The sequence below is a fragment of the Pelophylax lessonae genome (genome assembly GCF_965119305.1).
Source record: "Pelophylax lessonae genome assembly, chromosome: 9".
NCBI classification, from domain to species: domain Eukaryota; kingdom Metazoa; phylum Chordata; class Amphibia; order Anura; family Ranidae; genus Pelophylax; species Pelophylax lessonae.
In genome coordinates, this window is record NC_138776.1 from 13,533,697 (window position 1) to 13,550,561 (window position 16,865).

Sequence of the window (16,865 nt, forward strand, 5' to 3'; positions counted from 1 at the left end):
GGGGTGCGCACTAGTCGCATGCAGAAGGGTGTTTCCCGCTGATGGCTTACGGTATAGATCTGTAAAAATAGTCCCGTCAGGGAGTTTTGAAATTGTGAGATCCAAAAAGGAAATTTGAGATATGTGATAAGAGTATGTGAATTGTAAATTCCAGTCGTTAATGTTTAGCCTATCCAGAAATGTATACAGCATTTCAATGGGGCCCGTCCACGCCAGCAGCAAATCGTCTATATATCTGTACCAAAATGGCCTTATTATACTTGTAGATTCTATGTATCTCTATATAATCTTTTGCTCTTCTGTAACCAGGCTAATGCAATATATGTGTAACCTTCTGTAGATGTGGTCATCTGATATGTCTGTTGAAAATTTTTACCTAATTTAATAAAATACTTGTGATAGAAAAAATGGCTATACGTTGGGAGCTCATAGCAGCTTACTAATACTCTCTACAAATACTTTCATGGGGTTAACTGTGTCCCCCAGTATAGACCTCCTATAAGTCTATAATTTGTGTAAATGTGTCTTCCAGCAACCTGAGCAACAACAAGATCACCGAAATTGAAGATGGAGCATTTGAAGGAGCAGCGGCAATGAGTGAATTACACCTGACAGCCAATCACCTGGAGTTAGTGCGTAGTGCCATGTTCCGCGGTCTGGAAGGGCTGAGGACGCTGTAAGTAGAAAAATATTATTTGTTCATTATAAACATTAAGGGCCCTGTACTGTTACAAGTCTTTGGGGTTGCGTAGCCAGATGTCAACTGCAGTTCTGAATGAAATCAACTGCAGGTCCAAAACCACTTCTTTGGTTGTATTTGTCCAAGCCACTTCTTGTTTTTCCCTAATGTTGAAGATACTTCATAGCTTATCCAAGCCCCTTCTTCAGCTCTAACGAAGAGCTGACTTGGTCCATTAGAACTAATTGTCCAAACAATGTATACAGTTCCAATTGTCCTGGCCACTTCTTCATTAGAACTGAAGAAGTGGCATGGATAAATGTCTTCATTGCTTATCTAAGCCACTTCTTTGGTTCTAATTGACCAAGCCTCTTCTTCACCTCTAATTCTGCTGGCCACTTCTTTGGTTGTGATTGTCCAAGCCACTTCTTGTTGTTCTGTAATGTTGAAGACACTTCATAGCTTATCCAAGCCGCTTCTTCGGTTCTAATTGCCCAAGCCTCTTCTTCGGTTCTAATTGCCCAAGCCTCTTCTTCATCTCTAATTGTCCAGACCTCTTCTTTGGTTGTAATTGTCCAAGCCACTTCTTGTTGTTCTCTAATGTTGAAGATACCATAGCATATCCAAGCCACTTCTTCAGCTCTAATGAAGAGCTGACTTGGACCATTAGAACTAATTGTCCAAACAATGTATACAGTTCCAATTGTCCATGCCACTTCTTCATTAGAACTGAAGAAGTGGCATGGATAAATGTCTTCATTGCTTATCTAAGCCACTTCTTTGGTTCTAATTGACCAAGCCTCTTCTTCACCTCTAATTCTGCAGGCCACTTCTTTGGTTGTGATTGTCCAAGCCACTTCTTGTTGTTCTGTAATGTTGAAGACACTTCATAGCTTATCCAAGCCGCTTCTTCGGTTCTAATTGCCCAAGTCTCTTCTTTGGTTCTAATTGACCAAGCCTCTTCTTCATCTCTAATTGTCCAGACCTCTTTGGTTGTAATTGTCCAAGCCACTTCTTGTTGTTCTCTAATGTTGAAGACACTTCATAGCTTATCCAAGCCGCTTCTTCGGTTCTAATTGACCAAGCCTCTTCTTTGGTTCTAATTGACCAAGCCTCTTCTTCATCTCTAATTGTCCAGACCTCTTTGGTTGTAATTGTCCAAGCCACTTCTTGTTGTTCTCTAATGTTGAAGACACTTCATAGCTTATCCAAGCCCCTTCTTCGGTTCTAATTGCCCAAGCCTCTTCTTCGGTTCTAATTGACCAAACCTCTTCTTCGGTTCTAATTGACCAAGCCTCTTCTTCGGTTCTAATTGTCCAGACCTCTTATATGGTTGTAATTGTCCAAGCCACTTCTTGTTGTTCTCTAATGTTGAGCTGGCTTGGACCATTAGAACTAATTGTCCAAACAATGTATACAGTTCCAATTGTCCAGGCCACTTCTTCATTAGAACTGAAGAAGTGGCATGGATAAATGTCTTCAACATTGCAGAGCAAGTCAAGTTGAATGTGACTAACCACTAATAGAAATTACTGGACAGTTGTGTGTTAAACTCAAGAGTAAACTGTCTGCACGGCAGGACTGCACATGAATGAACATCGTAAGCAGTGGCTAATTTGTTTCTGGTTAAGACTGGATGTTGCTGTCAATTCAATTTACAATCCAGGTCATTCACAAAATGAAGCTCATTGCTGTGCTTGTGTTTTTCTGCTTCACAGGATGCTCAGAAATAACCGGGTCAGCTGCGTGCACAATGATAGCTTCACCGGCCTCAGGAACGTCCGCCTCTTGTCCCTCTATGACAACCAGATCAGCACAATCACTCCGGGAGCCTTTGACACACTGCAGTCTCTCTCCACACTGTAAGTAGACGGTAATTGGCGGTAAGAAGGGAAGAGCCTAGCAGTTAGGTATTGAGAATCGTATCAGGAATGGGATAAGCTGAGTAGGCAACATAGGACCCCGCTCTTTCCTAGAGTTTTCATAGATTAGTCCATTGAGTGTTCTTTGAAGGACGTTCTTGTTTGGCATGTTTTTATAGCCATATTAACATCAAAGCGGAGGTTCACCCAAAAGGAGAAACTCAGTTTGTCTGCCTCCTTCCCCCCTCCGCTGCCACATATGGGACCTTTTTGGGGAAGGGGGGAGTGGGTACCCGCTCCCTCTTCCGGCTCGGTTCACCTCATCAAACTGAGCTGGAAGTTTGGTTCGCCCCCCCTCCTTTCCCTGCAACCTTCTGGGACACTTCACAGGTCCCAGAAAACTGCAGCCCATTCACAAAGCGCAGCACGCTTTACGCATGCGCAGTAGGAAACCGGCTGTGAAGCCACAAGGCTTCACTGCTGTTTTCCCTTAGTCAGGATGGTAACGGGAACACCTGATAGCCGAATGAAGACTGCCGAATGAATGGCTGCCTGGACAGGTAAGTGCCCTAATATTCAAAGTCAGCAGCTATAGTATTTGTATTTTCTGGGGGGAAGCCTGGATCTTCTCTTTAAAGTGATACTAAATACACACTGTTTAATTTACATCATGCCTTCTATTTCTGTATGTGGATGACAGCTCTGTAATTATTTTAATTTAAAAAAAAAACTCTAAGTCCCTTTTTTCTAATGGATATCCATCTGTCACATGGCCCAGCTCTCTCGCAGCCTGTTTGCAGGGAAACCTAAGCAGGAGGAGCTTCCAGTTCTCTGCTGCTGGTCACATGGCTAAAATAAAAAAACAGCCTTTGGAATACAGAGTAAAAATAAATAAATAATATCAGTAAACTGTTTGAAATTGGCATACAAATATATATATTTGAAATCAAATCTTTATTATTTTGTGGAAATAACATGGTGTGGGCCCCTCCAGCCTGTGTCCTAGAAGAAGAGGGAGATGAAGCCTCCATCAATCTACATGTAATATCCCACCCCCCCCATTGTGTTTAGCTGTATAGTGGGCATGGAGAAGGAGGGAGGGGGTGGGTGGTCATTTACCACTGTGTATACGCCCACATGTGTGACTCTATAGTCACATGGGCTGCTCAGATGTGATAGGGAGGAAATGCTCAGCATAGAAACTCGCTGAAAACTGAGCATGTGCAGAGCTGCCATCACTGCTCTGCAAAATCCCTAGCTTAATTGGTGACATGGACAGGAGTGGGAGACAGAGAGCAGCAGGATCAACCAGGGTTTTTTTTTTTTTTGCAGAATACAGAAATGGAATCTCATAGTGACTGAATGAGTATGAATAGCATGGAATACACCATTTATTCATCGTTTTTTAATGATGTGGGTTTAGTGACACTTTAACTGCCATGGGGCCATTTTTGGAATCAGACATTAAGTAACATTAGGTAAACTGCAGAGTATGCAATAGTCTTTGACACACAGAACACTATTAGGGTAACCTATGCCCAGATTATTCACATTCAATTCTCATTCTGATCAAGCAGTAAATATACTTTTAACCACTTGCCGACCGCCCGCCGCGGATATACTGCGGCAGGTTGGCTCGGCTGCGCTAATTGCTGTACCCATACATATCGAGCATGGGGGGGGGGGGGGGGCGCACGTGGCGATTCGTGATAGGGGAAGCTGATCTGCGGGGCCAGCAGCCGCGATTGCCGCCGGGCACCCAGGATCACTCCCCGGGAAGACAGAACGGCGGACTGCCGTTGTAAACACGGCAGACAATTGTTCTGTTAGTTATCATCACAGGTCTCCTGTGCTCCTCCTATTTAGGATGACAGGTCTCTGTGTTGATCCAATAAGCCCCCCCCCCCACAGTTAGAAAATACCCCCTAGGCTCATATTTAACCCTTTTATCACCCCTGGGTTATCCCCTTCCCTGCCAGTGTCATTATTACAGTGACAGTGCATATGTTTAGCACTGATTACTGTAGTAATGTCACTGGTACCCCCAAAAGTGTCAAAAATGTCAGTTAGGGGGTCCGATCTGTCCGCCGCAACATCGCAGTTCCGATTAAAATTGTAGATCGCCGCCATTACTAGTAAAAAAATTAGTGATTAACAGATATCGTTTTTTCATTGCCGATACCGATATTTTGGTCATCACGTATCGGTATGGCCGATATTTTCGTACATTTAAAACATTTATTTTTTTTACTTGACAGGTAATCTTTTGGAGGGATCTGGGGATCTAAAAGACCGCAAGCCCCTCCCCTGCACTTAAAAGCATTCAAAATGCCAAGTTTGGCTGTTTTGAATTCTGTAATTGTTTTGAATCTGGCACCGAGTACCCGGAAGTGATGTCATGACATCACTTCCAGGTTTTTGCATGGAGACCCAATCAGAGCCGAATGCGGCTTTGATCGGGTCTTCGGCATCAGTGCAGGCTGGTAGCCCGGGTCTCCCGGTGGGACAGGAGACCCGGGCGAGCCGCGGAAGGCCACGGAAGGGGGGGGGCGTCCCCTCCCACTCCTTGTAATGACAGCCGAGCGGCTTCTCAGCCACATCGATTGTCATTACAAGACAGCCACCGTCGGCTATGGACGCCGGTACCGGGGTGATGCCTCTAGCTGCAGCCATCACTCCGGTACAGCACTTTCCCGAAATAACGTCAATATCGGCAACCTCCGGGGGCCGATTCTGATATATCGGGGAAAGTGCAGATCGGCCCTCGATATATCGGCTTTGCCGATAATCGGTCGATCCCTAAAAAAAATGATGCGATAACTTTTGGGCAAACCAACTAAAATATGCCTATTGGGATTTTTTTTTACCAAACAAATGTAGCCAAATACAAATTGGCCTAAAATGATGAAAAAATTAGATTTTTACATTTTTTTGGGAATGTCCTAAAGCAGAATGTGAAAAATATTGTTGTTTTTCAGAATTGTGGCTATATTTTTGTTTATAGAGCAAAAAATAAAAATCGCAGAGGTGATCAAACACCATGAAAAGAAAGCTCTATTTGTGGGGAAAAAAGGACGTCAATTTTGTTTGGGTACAGCGTCGCACGACCGCGCAATTGTCCCTTAAAATAACGCAGTGACGAATCGTAAAAAAATGGCCTGGTCATTAAGGGGGTAAAACCTTCCGGTCCAGAAGTGGTTAATTATCACTCATTCACTTATGTAGCGGCAAGCATCAAATGTATATACAGAGAGTCTATATATACAGACACCCCCCCCCCCCCCCGCCTCCATCATCACTGCCAGTCAGCAAGCTGCACCTAACAGCGGCCTCAGGACAGACTTAGTGCAAGCAGGAAGACCTGAAGATAGGTGTGATGCCTTATCCACACTTTATTGCAGGAAGAGGATCACAATGAATTTTAATTGTAAACACGTAATTGAATTCAATTGTGGTAATTTTTGAATCAGGTAGATGTTAATTAAAAATCTTTATGAGCACATAGGAAGACTCTATACCTTTTCTTTTTTCCAGAGATGGAGGAATATAATTAATTTCCAGTTCTACATTAACGCAATGCTTCATATTTACAGAAACCTGCTGGCCAATCCTTTCAACTGCAACTGCCAGCTGGCCTGGCTCGGGGATTGGCTGAGAAGGAGGAAGATAGTAACGGGAAACCCTCGCTGCCAGAACCCGGACTTCCTGCGCCAGATCCCACTGCAGGATGTGGCCTTCCCCGACTTCCGATGCGAAGAAGGTTTGTTGTCAGATGTATTAGCTGCTATGTATTACCTCCCGTAGTTTTTTTTTTTGTAGAATTAGGGTTATGGGTTTTGTTGTGGATCCAATGGTCCAAGCTTTCCCATAAGAATGAAATGAGCTGGCACCTCTGTTAACTTCCATAATAATTCAGGGCTGCTTGAGAACATTTTTCCTGAACCCCAGATTCTCCTACGTCCCTTTTGGTGGGCCCCAAGCTGTCGGCAATTCTGTTTCTTTTCGAAGAAGAAGAAACCTTCCATGCTATACCCCCTCTACACCAGTAGGGAGTAACTCCTCAATACCCCCAAGGGGAAGAGCTCCAAAATGTCTCCACTACATGGTGGAACCGATGGACAGTACCCACAGACAAAAAAACGATTGCTTCTCCTCTGAGGTCTAGCCCACCACCCCACTTCTCCCCAATGGGCATTATATACAAGCTGATAAAAAGGAATGATGGGCATAAAGTGCTTCCTGGAAAAACACCCTCCCTAGGTGGGAGGGCAGGATTCACCAGTATGGAGTAACTCCTCAATATACCCAAGGGGAAGAGCTCCAAAATGTCTCCACTACATGGTGAAACAGTTGGACAATATCCACAGACAAAAGGCTATTGCTTCTCCTCTGAGGTCTATCCCACCACCCCACTTCTCCCCAAGGGCCATTATACACTAGCTGATAAACAGGAATGGTGGGCATAAAGTGCTTCCTGGCAACACCCTCCATGGATGGGAGGGCAGGATCCACCAGTAGGGAGTAACTCCTCAATACCCCCAATGGGAAGAGCTCCAAAATGTCTCCACTACATGGTGTAACAGTTGGACAGTACCCACAGACTAAAAACTATTGCTTCTCCTCTGAAGTCTAGGTCTACCATGTCTCTACTACATAGTGGAACAGGTGGACAGTACCCACAGACAAAAAAACGATTGCTTCTCCTCTGAGGTCTAGCCCACCACCCCACTTCTCCCCAAGAGCTATTATATACTAGCTGATAAACAGGAATGATGGGCCTAAAGTGCTTCCTGGAAACACCCTCCAAGGGTTGGAGGGCAGGATCCACCAGTAGGGAGAGAAGGGAGTAACTCCTTAATACCCCCAAGGGGAAAAGCTCCAAAATGTCTGCACTACATGGTGGAACAGGTGGACAGTACCCACAGACAAAAAATGATTGCTTCTCCTCTGAGGTCTAGCCCTCCACCCAACTTCTCCCCAAGGGGAATTATACACTAGCTGATAAACAGGAATGATGGGCACAAAGTACTTCCTGGGAACACCCTCCATGGGTGGGAGGGCAGGATCCACCAGAATGGAGTAACTCCTCAATACCCCCAAGGGGAAGAGCTCCAAAATGTCTCCACTACATGGTGGAACAGGTGAACAGTACCCACAGACAAAAATGTATTCCCTCGCCTCTGAGGTCTAGCCCACCACCCTACTTCTCCCCAAGGGCCATTATATACTAGCTGATAAACAGGAATGATGGGCATAACGTGCTTCCTGGGAACAACCTCCATGGGTGGGAGGGCAGGATCCACCATAAAAGAGATATACACCCCAATACACTTTGCCCAATGAAGACATCTTTTAATTGCTGAAAGGCCTTACACATCTTTGTAAAGTAAATATCTGCACTTCTATGTATGGGCACACACATTTACTAGAATGAGAGAATTAATGGCACCCGTGCCCCTCTGCAAAAGGCAACATGTTTTTGTGGGATGCGGTAAAACGCATGATTTTGCCCACATTACCAAATTGCACCTCATAAAAATAAGCCCTATAATGTAGCTTGAGAGGCAGAGTTCAGTGGTCTGTAGGTTGTAAATTATCTTCCCTCCAAACCCCCCTGCTAGTGCAACCTCCGCCCCCTCTCACACACGCACAAATCCCCCCATCCATCCTCCCAAATCTCTCCTTCTAGCACAAATTCTGTTGTTTCTCCCCCATCCAAATGCACCTCCTAGCACAAAACCTAATCCCACAACATCCCTCTCATAACCACAGTAGTAGTGACAAAAGCAGAGAAGTGGAGAGAGCTGAGAGGAGGTGTAGGCTGTGCTCTACCCCCCTCCCCCCAGCCCCTTTTTAGCAGTCTGAGGAGGAGATAGGGAGTGGTAATAAAACCCTGTAGACTGCAATCTGTGAGCGATCTATGTTAACTACTGTACACAGACAGGAGAGAGAGAGAGAGAGCACAGCCCGCACCTCCTCTCTGCTGCTTTCTGTACTCCTGTTGGCGACCCAGAAGGCTGTGTGGGCAGCCTGACCTGTATTAGCAACCAATGATGTCATTGCATGGTAGGATGCAGGTGGGCAGCCCGCAAAGCATCCTGGGTTGCTGAATGTTGACAGGAGTACAGATAGCAGCAGAGAGGACGAGAGAGTCAAGAGGAGGTGCAGGCTGTGCTCTCTGCCTCCTGTTTGTAAAAAATTAACATATAGCAAGTTTTTTGTCCTTTTGCCATGGCACCCCTGAGGGCTCTGTGCGACACCCTGGTTAAGAAGCACTGGTGTAGGGAGGAAATGGACAGCAATAAAAACTTCACAAAGCTTCTAAGAATTCCTTATTTTTTCCAGTGCTAAAAACAAAGACCCCCTTTAATGTCTGTATATAATGCTGTATTTTATTTGACAGGTCAGGAGGAGCTGAGCTGTGCTCCGCAGCCTCTGTGTCCCCAGGAATGCACCTGCCTTGACACCGTTGTCCGCTGCAGCAACAAACACCTATTGTCACTGCCAAAGGGTATCCCCAAGAACGTCACCGAACTGTAAGTATCATTCCGTTCCTGTACAGGAAACCTGTGCCAATGGAAGTACCTAGACTGCCTTCGCTGAATTTTCCTTCAGTAAATGCTAGTTGCCTGGCCATCATGTTGATCCGATCAGTCATTTTTGAGTCCTTCCTTAGAAGAAGAATGCAGATCAAGAGTTGCTTAAAGATGAACACCAGGTTAAAAAAAAAACCCTTGCAGTGGGGAGGTGGAATGCTACCTGCCTGTTATGCATAATGGATGATGAATAAGATATTCGGGCACCTGCACAGCATTCCTGGTCATAGAATCAGCAGCTAAAAGCAGCCTGAGCTCGCTCCATTTAAGCCACACCCCCAACGCATTTCACCCTACCCCCTGGGCTTAATCATGGAGGACCTCCATGGCTAAGCCCTGGGGACGGGGCGAAACTCGTTGGGGGCTTTTATCTGCTGATTCTATGACCAGGAAGGGTGTGAGGCTGCGGGTATCACTCTTTAACTCTACAGTGTGCCTTAGGTCAGGACCAGCCCACGCCCAGCCTGCACCTTCACAGCAGCTTCCACCCCATTGGATTAAGGTCTCCTGAGAGGGGCCCCTAAGCATTCCAGCGTCACCGATGATGAATGAGGTTATATACTTACCTTATTCCTAGCTCTAGCAGGCTTCATTCTCTACCTGTGACCGGTCCCCCAAAAACCTCCAGCTGTTGACATCATACTGTACAATACGGAACCTGCAGTCCCCTATTATACAAGAGGACATCAGGGCCCAACTACGTTCCTGAGGAGAACACCATCTGCCAGGAGAGCAAGGAATAAGGTAAGTACACCAGCAAAGCTCTAGAGCCACCTACTGCTTCCAAAGGATAAAATAAACTTTATTGTTCAGTTCAAGCACAGAGCACCACCTAGGACCCCTTGTTACCCCTTGGATGTGGTGTGTGGCTCCAGGGTGTTGCTTGTTGGAATAACAGACATCTACGAGCTGGAGCAACTGCCAATTTTAGAAAGAGACCGACCGTGGCAATCTACCTGTTCAGGCCAGTAGAGGTTTTCCATAAGTGCACACATGCAGTGCAACCACTGCATCCCTCAGCAAGGGGCGATCTTTTTAATTTCTGGTTTATTTTGCTGCCTGCACACTCAAGGCCATTGACTTAACATTAAAGCCAGGAACAGCCATGCAACTGCCATTTTTAGAAGGGGACCGACGATGGCAACCTACCTATTTCTGCCAGTACAGGTTTCCCATAAGTGCACACATGCAGAGCAACCACTGCAAGGGTCAACCTTTTTTTCCCCTGAAATTCAGATTTATTTGCTGCCTGTGTGTTCCAGGTTTGTGATTAACCATTGAAGCCAGAAACAGGCAAGCAACTGCCATTTTTAGAAGGAGACCGACAATGGCAACCTACCTATCTCTACCATTACAGGTTTCCCATAAGTGCACACATGCAAAGCAACCACTGCAAGGGTCAACCTTTTTTTCCCCCGAAATTCTGATTTATTTGCTGCCTGTTCGCTCCAGGTCAGTGATTGAGCATTGAAGCCAGAAACAGCCAAGCAACTGCCATTTTTAGAAGTAGACCGACAATGGCAACCTACCTATCTCTACCCTTACAGGTTTCCCATAAGTGCACACATGCACAGCATTCACTGCAAGGGTCAACCTTAAACCCCCCCCCCCCCCGCCCCTGAAATTCTGATTTAATTTTCTGCCCGCTCGCTCCAGGTCAATGACTTAACAATGAAGCCAGAAACAGCCAAGCAACTGCCATTTTTAGAAGTAGACCGACAATGGCAACCTACCTATCTCTACCATTACAGGTTTCCCATAAGTGCACACATGTCGAACAACCACTGCAAGGGTCAGTCTTTTTAAGTTCAGATTTATCTGCGAGCCAAAGCAACTGCCATTTATAGAAGGAGACCGATGATGGCAACCTACCTATTTTTGCCAATACAGGTTTCCCATAAGTGCACACATGCAGAGCAGCCACTACAAGGGTCAACCTTTTTTTCCCCTGAAATTCTGATTTATTTGCTGCCTGTTCGCTCCAGGTCAGTGAAAAAGCATTGAAGCCAGAAACAGCCAAGCAACTGCCATTTTTGAAGGGAACGGACAAAGGCAACCTGTCTGCCAGTACAGATTTCCCATAAGTGCACACGTAGAGAGCAACCAGTCACCAAGCCAGGGGTCTTTTTTTTATCACCCTGGGAGCCCCTTAGCCTCTGACTTTAATTTTCTGGGCTCCCCCAGCAGGCCAAAATGGAGATACTGACTGGGAAGGACACTTCATACATGGGACTCATTTCCCATACTGATGCAGAGGGAGGAAAGATGAGATTCTGTTCCAATTTTCCCTCTAATGTTGCTCTTGCTGCATATAATCTGCTACATTTATCATTCATCTGCAGGAAGAACTGTTCTTTGTCCCCGCACAGCCGCCAGTAGGTGGAAAATGACAGTTGGAGAATGAATGCTCAAATCTGATTATCAGCAGTGGAGCAACAGGGAATAGTTATTAAGAAAATATCCAGTGATGCCAACTTGTCTAATATATGCCACTGCACGCAGATACAAAAAGCTCGCTGGAATGTTGATTTTCAATAATTTTTTATTATGAAGAGCTGTGAATTATGGCGGGGCTCATGAAAACCAGAGGAAGGCCTTATTCACACTCAAAATACTGACACTGAACAAACAAGCCTATAGAATTAACGCACGTTGTTCGATGCGTTTGACGCATTATTAGCGAGCGTTTAAAAATGCTCCCCAAATGCCCTTTTTTTAAAAAGGTCTAACATACAGAAAACGCATACCAGTGCGTTTATGGCGCGTTATCGTAGACTTGAATGGAGGGAGTTGAGATGCTGCAACTCTTTCCAAAGTCGACATATCGCTTATTTTGTAAGCAAACGCTTCATGTTTTGATAATGTGAATAGCTCCATGCGCTGTCCATATACTTTACTTACTTTACCAGATGTTTGAGGAGCGTTAAAAACATGTCTAAACCACTTCTGGACCGGAAGGATTTTGCCCCCTTAATGTAATGACAAGGCCATTTTTTGAGATTCGGCACTGCGTTATTTTAACGGAAAATTGCGCGGTCGTATGACGCTGTACCCAAATAAAATTGAAGCCCTTTTTTCCCCACAAACAGAGCTTTCTTTTGGTGGTATTTGATCACCTGTGTGATTTTTATTTTTTGCGCTATAAACAAAAAAATAGCAAAAATTCTGGAAAAAAAAAAAAAATATATATATATATATATATATATATATATATATATATTTTTTTTTTTTTTTTTGTCGCTATTTATATATATATATATATATATATATATATATATATATATTTCACATTCCAAAAAAAAATGTAGAAAACAAAAATTTTCATCATTTTAGGCCAATTTGTATTCTGCTACATGTTTTTGCTAAAAAAAATCCCAATAAGCGCATATTGATTGGTTTGCCCAAAAGTTATCGCGTCATATTTTTACTAGTAATGGTGGTGATCTGCGATGTTTTAGTGGGACTGCAAAATAGTGGTGGACAGATCGGTCCCCTTAACTGACAGTTTTGACACTTTTGGAGGGATCAGTGACATTACTACCTCTGCCACTTTTATTTTTGGGCTATAAACAAAAAAATTGCGACAATTCTGAAAAAAAAAAAATATATATTTTTCACATTGTGCTATATAAAAAAATTTAAAATTTTTCATCATTTTAGGCCAATTTTGTACTCTGCTACATATTTTTGGTAAAAAAAAATCCCAATAATATTTTGATTGGTTTGCACAAAAGTTATCGTGTCTACAAACTAGGGGAAAGTTCTATGTCATTTTTATTTATTTATTTTTACTCGTAATGGCAACGATCTGCGATTTTTAGAGGGACTGCGACATTGCGGCGGACAGATCGGACCCCTAACTGACATTTTTGACACTTTTGGGGGGACCAGTGACATTACTACAGTAATCAGTGCTAAAAATATGCACTGTCACTGTACTAATGACACTGGCAGGGAAGGGGTTAACACAGTGGTGATCAAAGGGTTAGGTGTGAGCCTAAGGGAGTTTTTCTAACTGTATGGGGAGGGGCTTGTTAAATGACCACAGAGAAGGATCACAGGGGCTCTGTGATCCTTCCAGGGAGAAAAACAGTCAGCTGTGTTTACAACATCCGACCGTTCTTCTCTCTCAGCGGGGAGCGATCGCGGGTGTCCGGCGGCAATCGCGGCCGCCGGTCCTGTGGATCACCATCCCCGCTGCCTAGCGGAGCACCGCGCGCTCGACCAACCGAGGGCTACGTCGCTTTGTGCAGCTGAGCCAGCCTGCCACAGTAAATATGAGGCGAGCAGTCGGCAAGTATTTAAACACCAACTTTAAGTGCCAGTTCACATTTCTGCGATCACAGAGATCACATGTGATTCGTAGCACACTGCTCCTAAAATTACATGCGATCTCTGTGCGGTGCATACATTTTGTATGGCTGAATTCGCACCGCAATCGCACCCAACTCGCACAGGACCCTTTTTTTTGGTCCGCAGCAGAATCGGATCGAATGGTGGTTCACACTAGTGCGATACGATTCTGTGTGAACTTACAGATCGCACTGCGATATGCGATCTGATCTGGGGGTGTCATTAACTTTTAATTGACACCCCCAGCGTATCGCATATGGCAGTGTGAACTGCCAGGGGTGCAGATGCGATGCGGGAACACGCTGTATATTTGCAGCATTCCCGCATCGCAGAAATGTGAACCGGCACTTAATGTCATGTAAAAAGGGCCTATGAATAGATTGTAGGGCAGGGAAAGTTAACCATTTGGATACATTTTATACATCATTTGCCATAAACAGTTAAATAGCTGCATTGTCACTATTTGTTTTTTTAAAGGCAATTGTGTAGTGCCAACACTTTACATAGTCAATACTGTCAGCACTCATTGATACCCAATGCCTCCTCTGTATTTCCGGCTTCTGTGACTCAGAGGAGTGAAAGGCAGCAGTGTGATGCTGGGGAGGGGGACAGAGAGCATTGTGTGTATAAGGAAGCAGTGTGATCCAGGGGTAGGGGGGCCGAGACCTGGAGCATTGTGTGTATAAGGCAGCAGTATGATCCACAGGGAGGGGGGCAGAGAGACGGAGCATTGTGTGTATAAGGCAGTAGTGTGATCCGGGGGTCAGAGAGATGGAGCATTGTGTGTATAAAGCAGCAGTGTGATCCAAGGGGGGGGGGGCAGAGAGCCAGGGCATTGTGTGTATCAGGCAGCAGTGTGATCCAGGGGGAGGGGGTCAGAGAGATAGAGCATTGTGTGTATAAGGCAGCAGTGTGATCCGGGGGGCAGATAGAGGGAGCATTGTGTGTATGAGGCAGCAGTGTGATCCGGGGGTGCAGAGAGACAAGGCATTTTGTGTATAAGGCAGCAGTGTGATCCGGGGGGGGGGGCAGATAGCCTGAGCATTGTGTGTATAAGGCAGCAGTGTGATCGGGGGTGCAGAGAGACAAGGCATTTTGTGTATAAGGCAGCAGTGTGATCCGGGGGGGGCAGAGAGCCAGGGCATTGTGTGTATAAGGCAGCAGTGTGATCCGGGTGGGGGGGGCAGAGAGCCAGGGCATTGTGTGTATAAGGCAGCAGTGTGATCCGGGGGGGGCAGAGAGCCAGGGCATTATGTGTATAAAGCAGCAGTGTAATCCAAGGAGGGGGCAGAGAGCCGAAGCATTGTGTGTATAAGGCAGCAGTGTGATCCGGGGGGGGGAGCCGGAGCATTGTGTGTATAAGGCAGCAGGGGGCAGAGAGCCGGAGCATTGTATGTATAAGGCAGCCAGCAGTGTAATCCAGGGGGAAGGGGGGCAGAGAGACGGAGCATTGTGTGTATAAGATAGCAGTGTGAGCATTGTGTGTTTAAGGCAGCAGTGTGATCAGGGGGAGGGGGACAGAAAGCTGGAGCATTGTGTGTATAAGGCAGCAGCGTGATCCAGGGGGAGGGGGACAGAGAGACGGAGCATTATGTATATGAGGCAGCAGTGTGATCAGGGGGAGGGAACAGAAAGCTGGAGCATTGTGTATATAAGGCAGCAGTGTGATCCAGGGGGAGGGGGCAGAGAGACAGAGCATTGTGTATATAAGGCAGCAGTGTGATCAGGGGGAGGGGACAGGAAGCTGGAGCATTGTGTGTATAAGGCAGCAGCGTGATCCAGGGGGAGGGGGACAGAGAGACGGAGCATTATGTATATAAGGCAGCAGTGTGATCAGGGGGAGGGGACAGAAAGCTGGAGCATTGTGTGTATAAGGCAGCAGCGTGATCCAGGGGGAGGGGGACAGAGAGACGGAGCATTATGTATATAAGGCAGCAGTGTGATCAGGGGGAGGGGACAGAAAGCTGGAGCATTGTGTGTATAAGGCAGCAGCGTGATCCAGGGGGAGGGGGACAGAGAGACGGAGCATTATGTATATAAGGCAGCAGTGTGATCCAGGGGGAAAGGGCAGAGAGACAGAGCATTGTGTATATAAGGCAGCAGTGTAATCCAGAGGGAGGGGGCAGAGAGACGTATCATTGTGTGTATAAGGCAGCAGTGTGATCCAGGGGGAGGGGGCAGATAGCAGGAGCATTGTGTGTATAAGACAGCAGTGTAATCCAGGGAAAGGGGGGTAGAGAGCCGGAGCATTGTGTGTAAAAGGCAGCAGTGTGATCCAGGGGAGGGGGCAGAGAACAGGAGCATTGTGTGCATAAGATATGTAAAATTCATCTTAGTGATCCATGGGATTCAAAATTGTGAGTTTAGTGGTCTGTGAGGTCCGAAGGGTTGGCGACCACTGGTTTAGGAAATGCACTTGTAAGGCTGGGAGAACCTTCTTATTACAGGCGAGCATGGTGGAAAAAATCTCTGCAGTCCTATTTTTTCTTTATCTAAAAAGAAACAGCCCTTGCACAATATCCATGGATCTTCAAAATCAAGGATTAAAAGAAAAAATTAATCTATGGCAGTCCTTTTATAACCAAAATTCTTTGTGCAGTCAGGATGTGAGCTGGCACTTAAAGACACGAAGAGCTACGTTATCAGAAGCACATGGGGACTTGGGTGCCTTGCATACTCCTGAGCTATGTTTGCATTGAACTCAGTCCATAAGCTAATCATACGTATGTGAAATATTATATTGTAGCCTCACTCTCCTAAATGAATACTAAAAAATAATGATTTTTTTTCTATTGCAGGTACTTGGATGGTAATCAGTTCTCAATGGTTCCTGCACAACTATCTACATTCAAATTTTTACAGCTGGTGTAAGTATATGGCCATATATATATATATATATATATGGCAGGCTGTGGGATAGAGGAACAGTCAGGGGTCTGGTTGGAGAAAATAATGCAGGCTGACTGGGTGAGGTCAATGATGAGTGCTGAACCCCCTTGTCTGCCTACTCTTTCCAACCATGGACCTTACTACTACTTACCACACAGTCAGTACTGACATATTAAAGCAGAACCCCAAACAGCCGGTGATCCACATCAAATACTGGTAAAGTTGTTTTCAGGCCAAATGATTTGCATTCAGTCCAAATATTTCCAAAGTTTACGCAGCCCTGCCACACAGCACAGCCAGGTAGATGACACCCTTTTCTCTTTTGCGGTTGAAGATTGTAGAGTGGTTTCTTGTCTCCAACATGTGCCAACTAGTGCTGCCATGGGGGATCCATATATAAGCTGTAACTCGCAGCTTACTGAGAGCTTTCCATTTACTCCAGGGGCGTAACTACAGGGGTTGCAGGGGTTGCAATTGCAACCGGGC

The 16,865-nt window shown here is 45.5% G+C and overlaps 1 protein-coding gene across 1 annotated transcript in view; it reads left to right on the forward strand.

The window, feature by feature from the left end:
• Nucleotides 1–16,865, forward strand: part of SLIT1 (slit guidance ligand 1) — a 546,950-nt gene that overhangs the window by 436,134 nt on the left and 93,951 nt on the right. Inside the window, exons 18-22 of the mRNA XM_082269259.1 lie at nt 533–676; nt 2,398–2,541; nt 6,135–6,301; nt 8,945–9,077; nt 16,289–16,357. Coding sequence (XP_082125385.1) covers nt 533–676; nt 2,398–2,541; nt 6,135–6,301; nt 8,945–9,077; nt 16,289–16,357 — 657 coding nt within the window. The remainder of the gene's footprint in view (nt 1–532; nt 677–2,397; nt 2,542–6,134; nt 6,302–8,944; nt 9,078–16,288; nt 16,358–16,865) is intronic.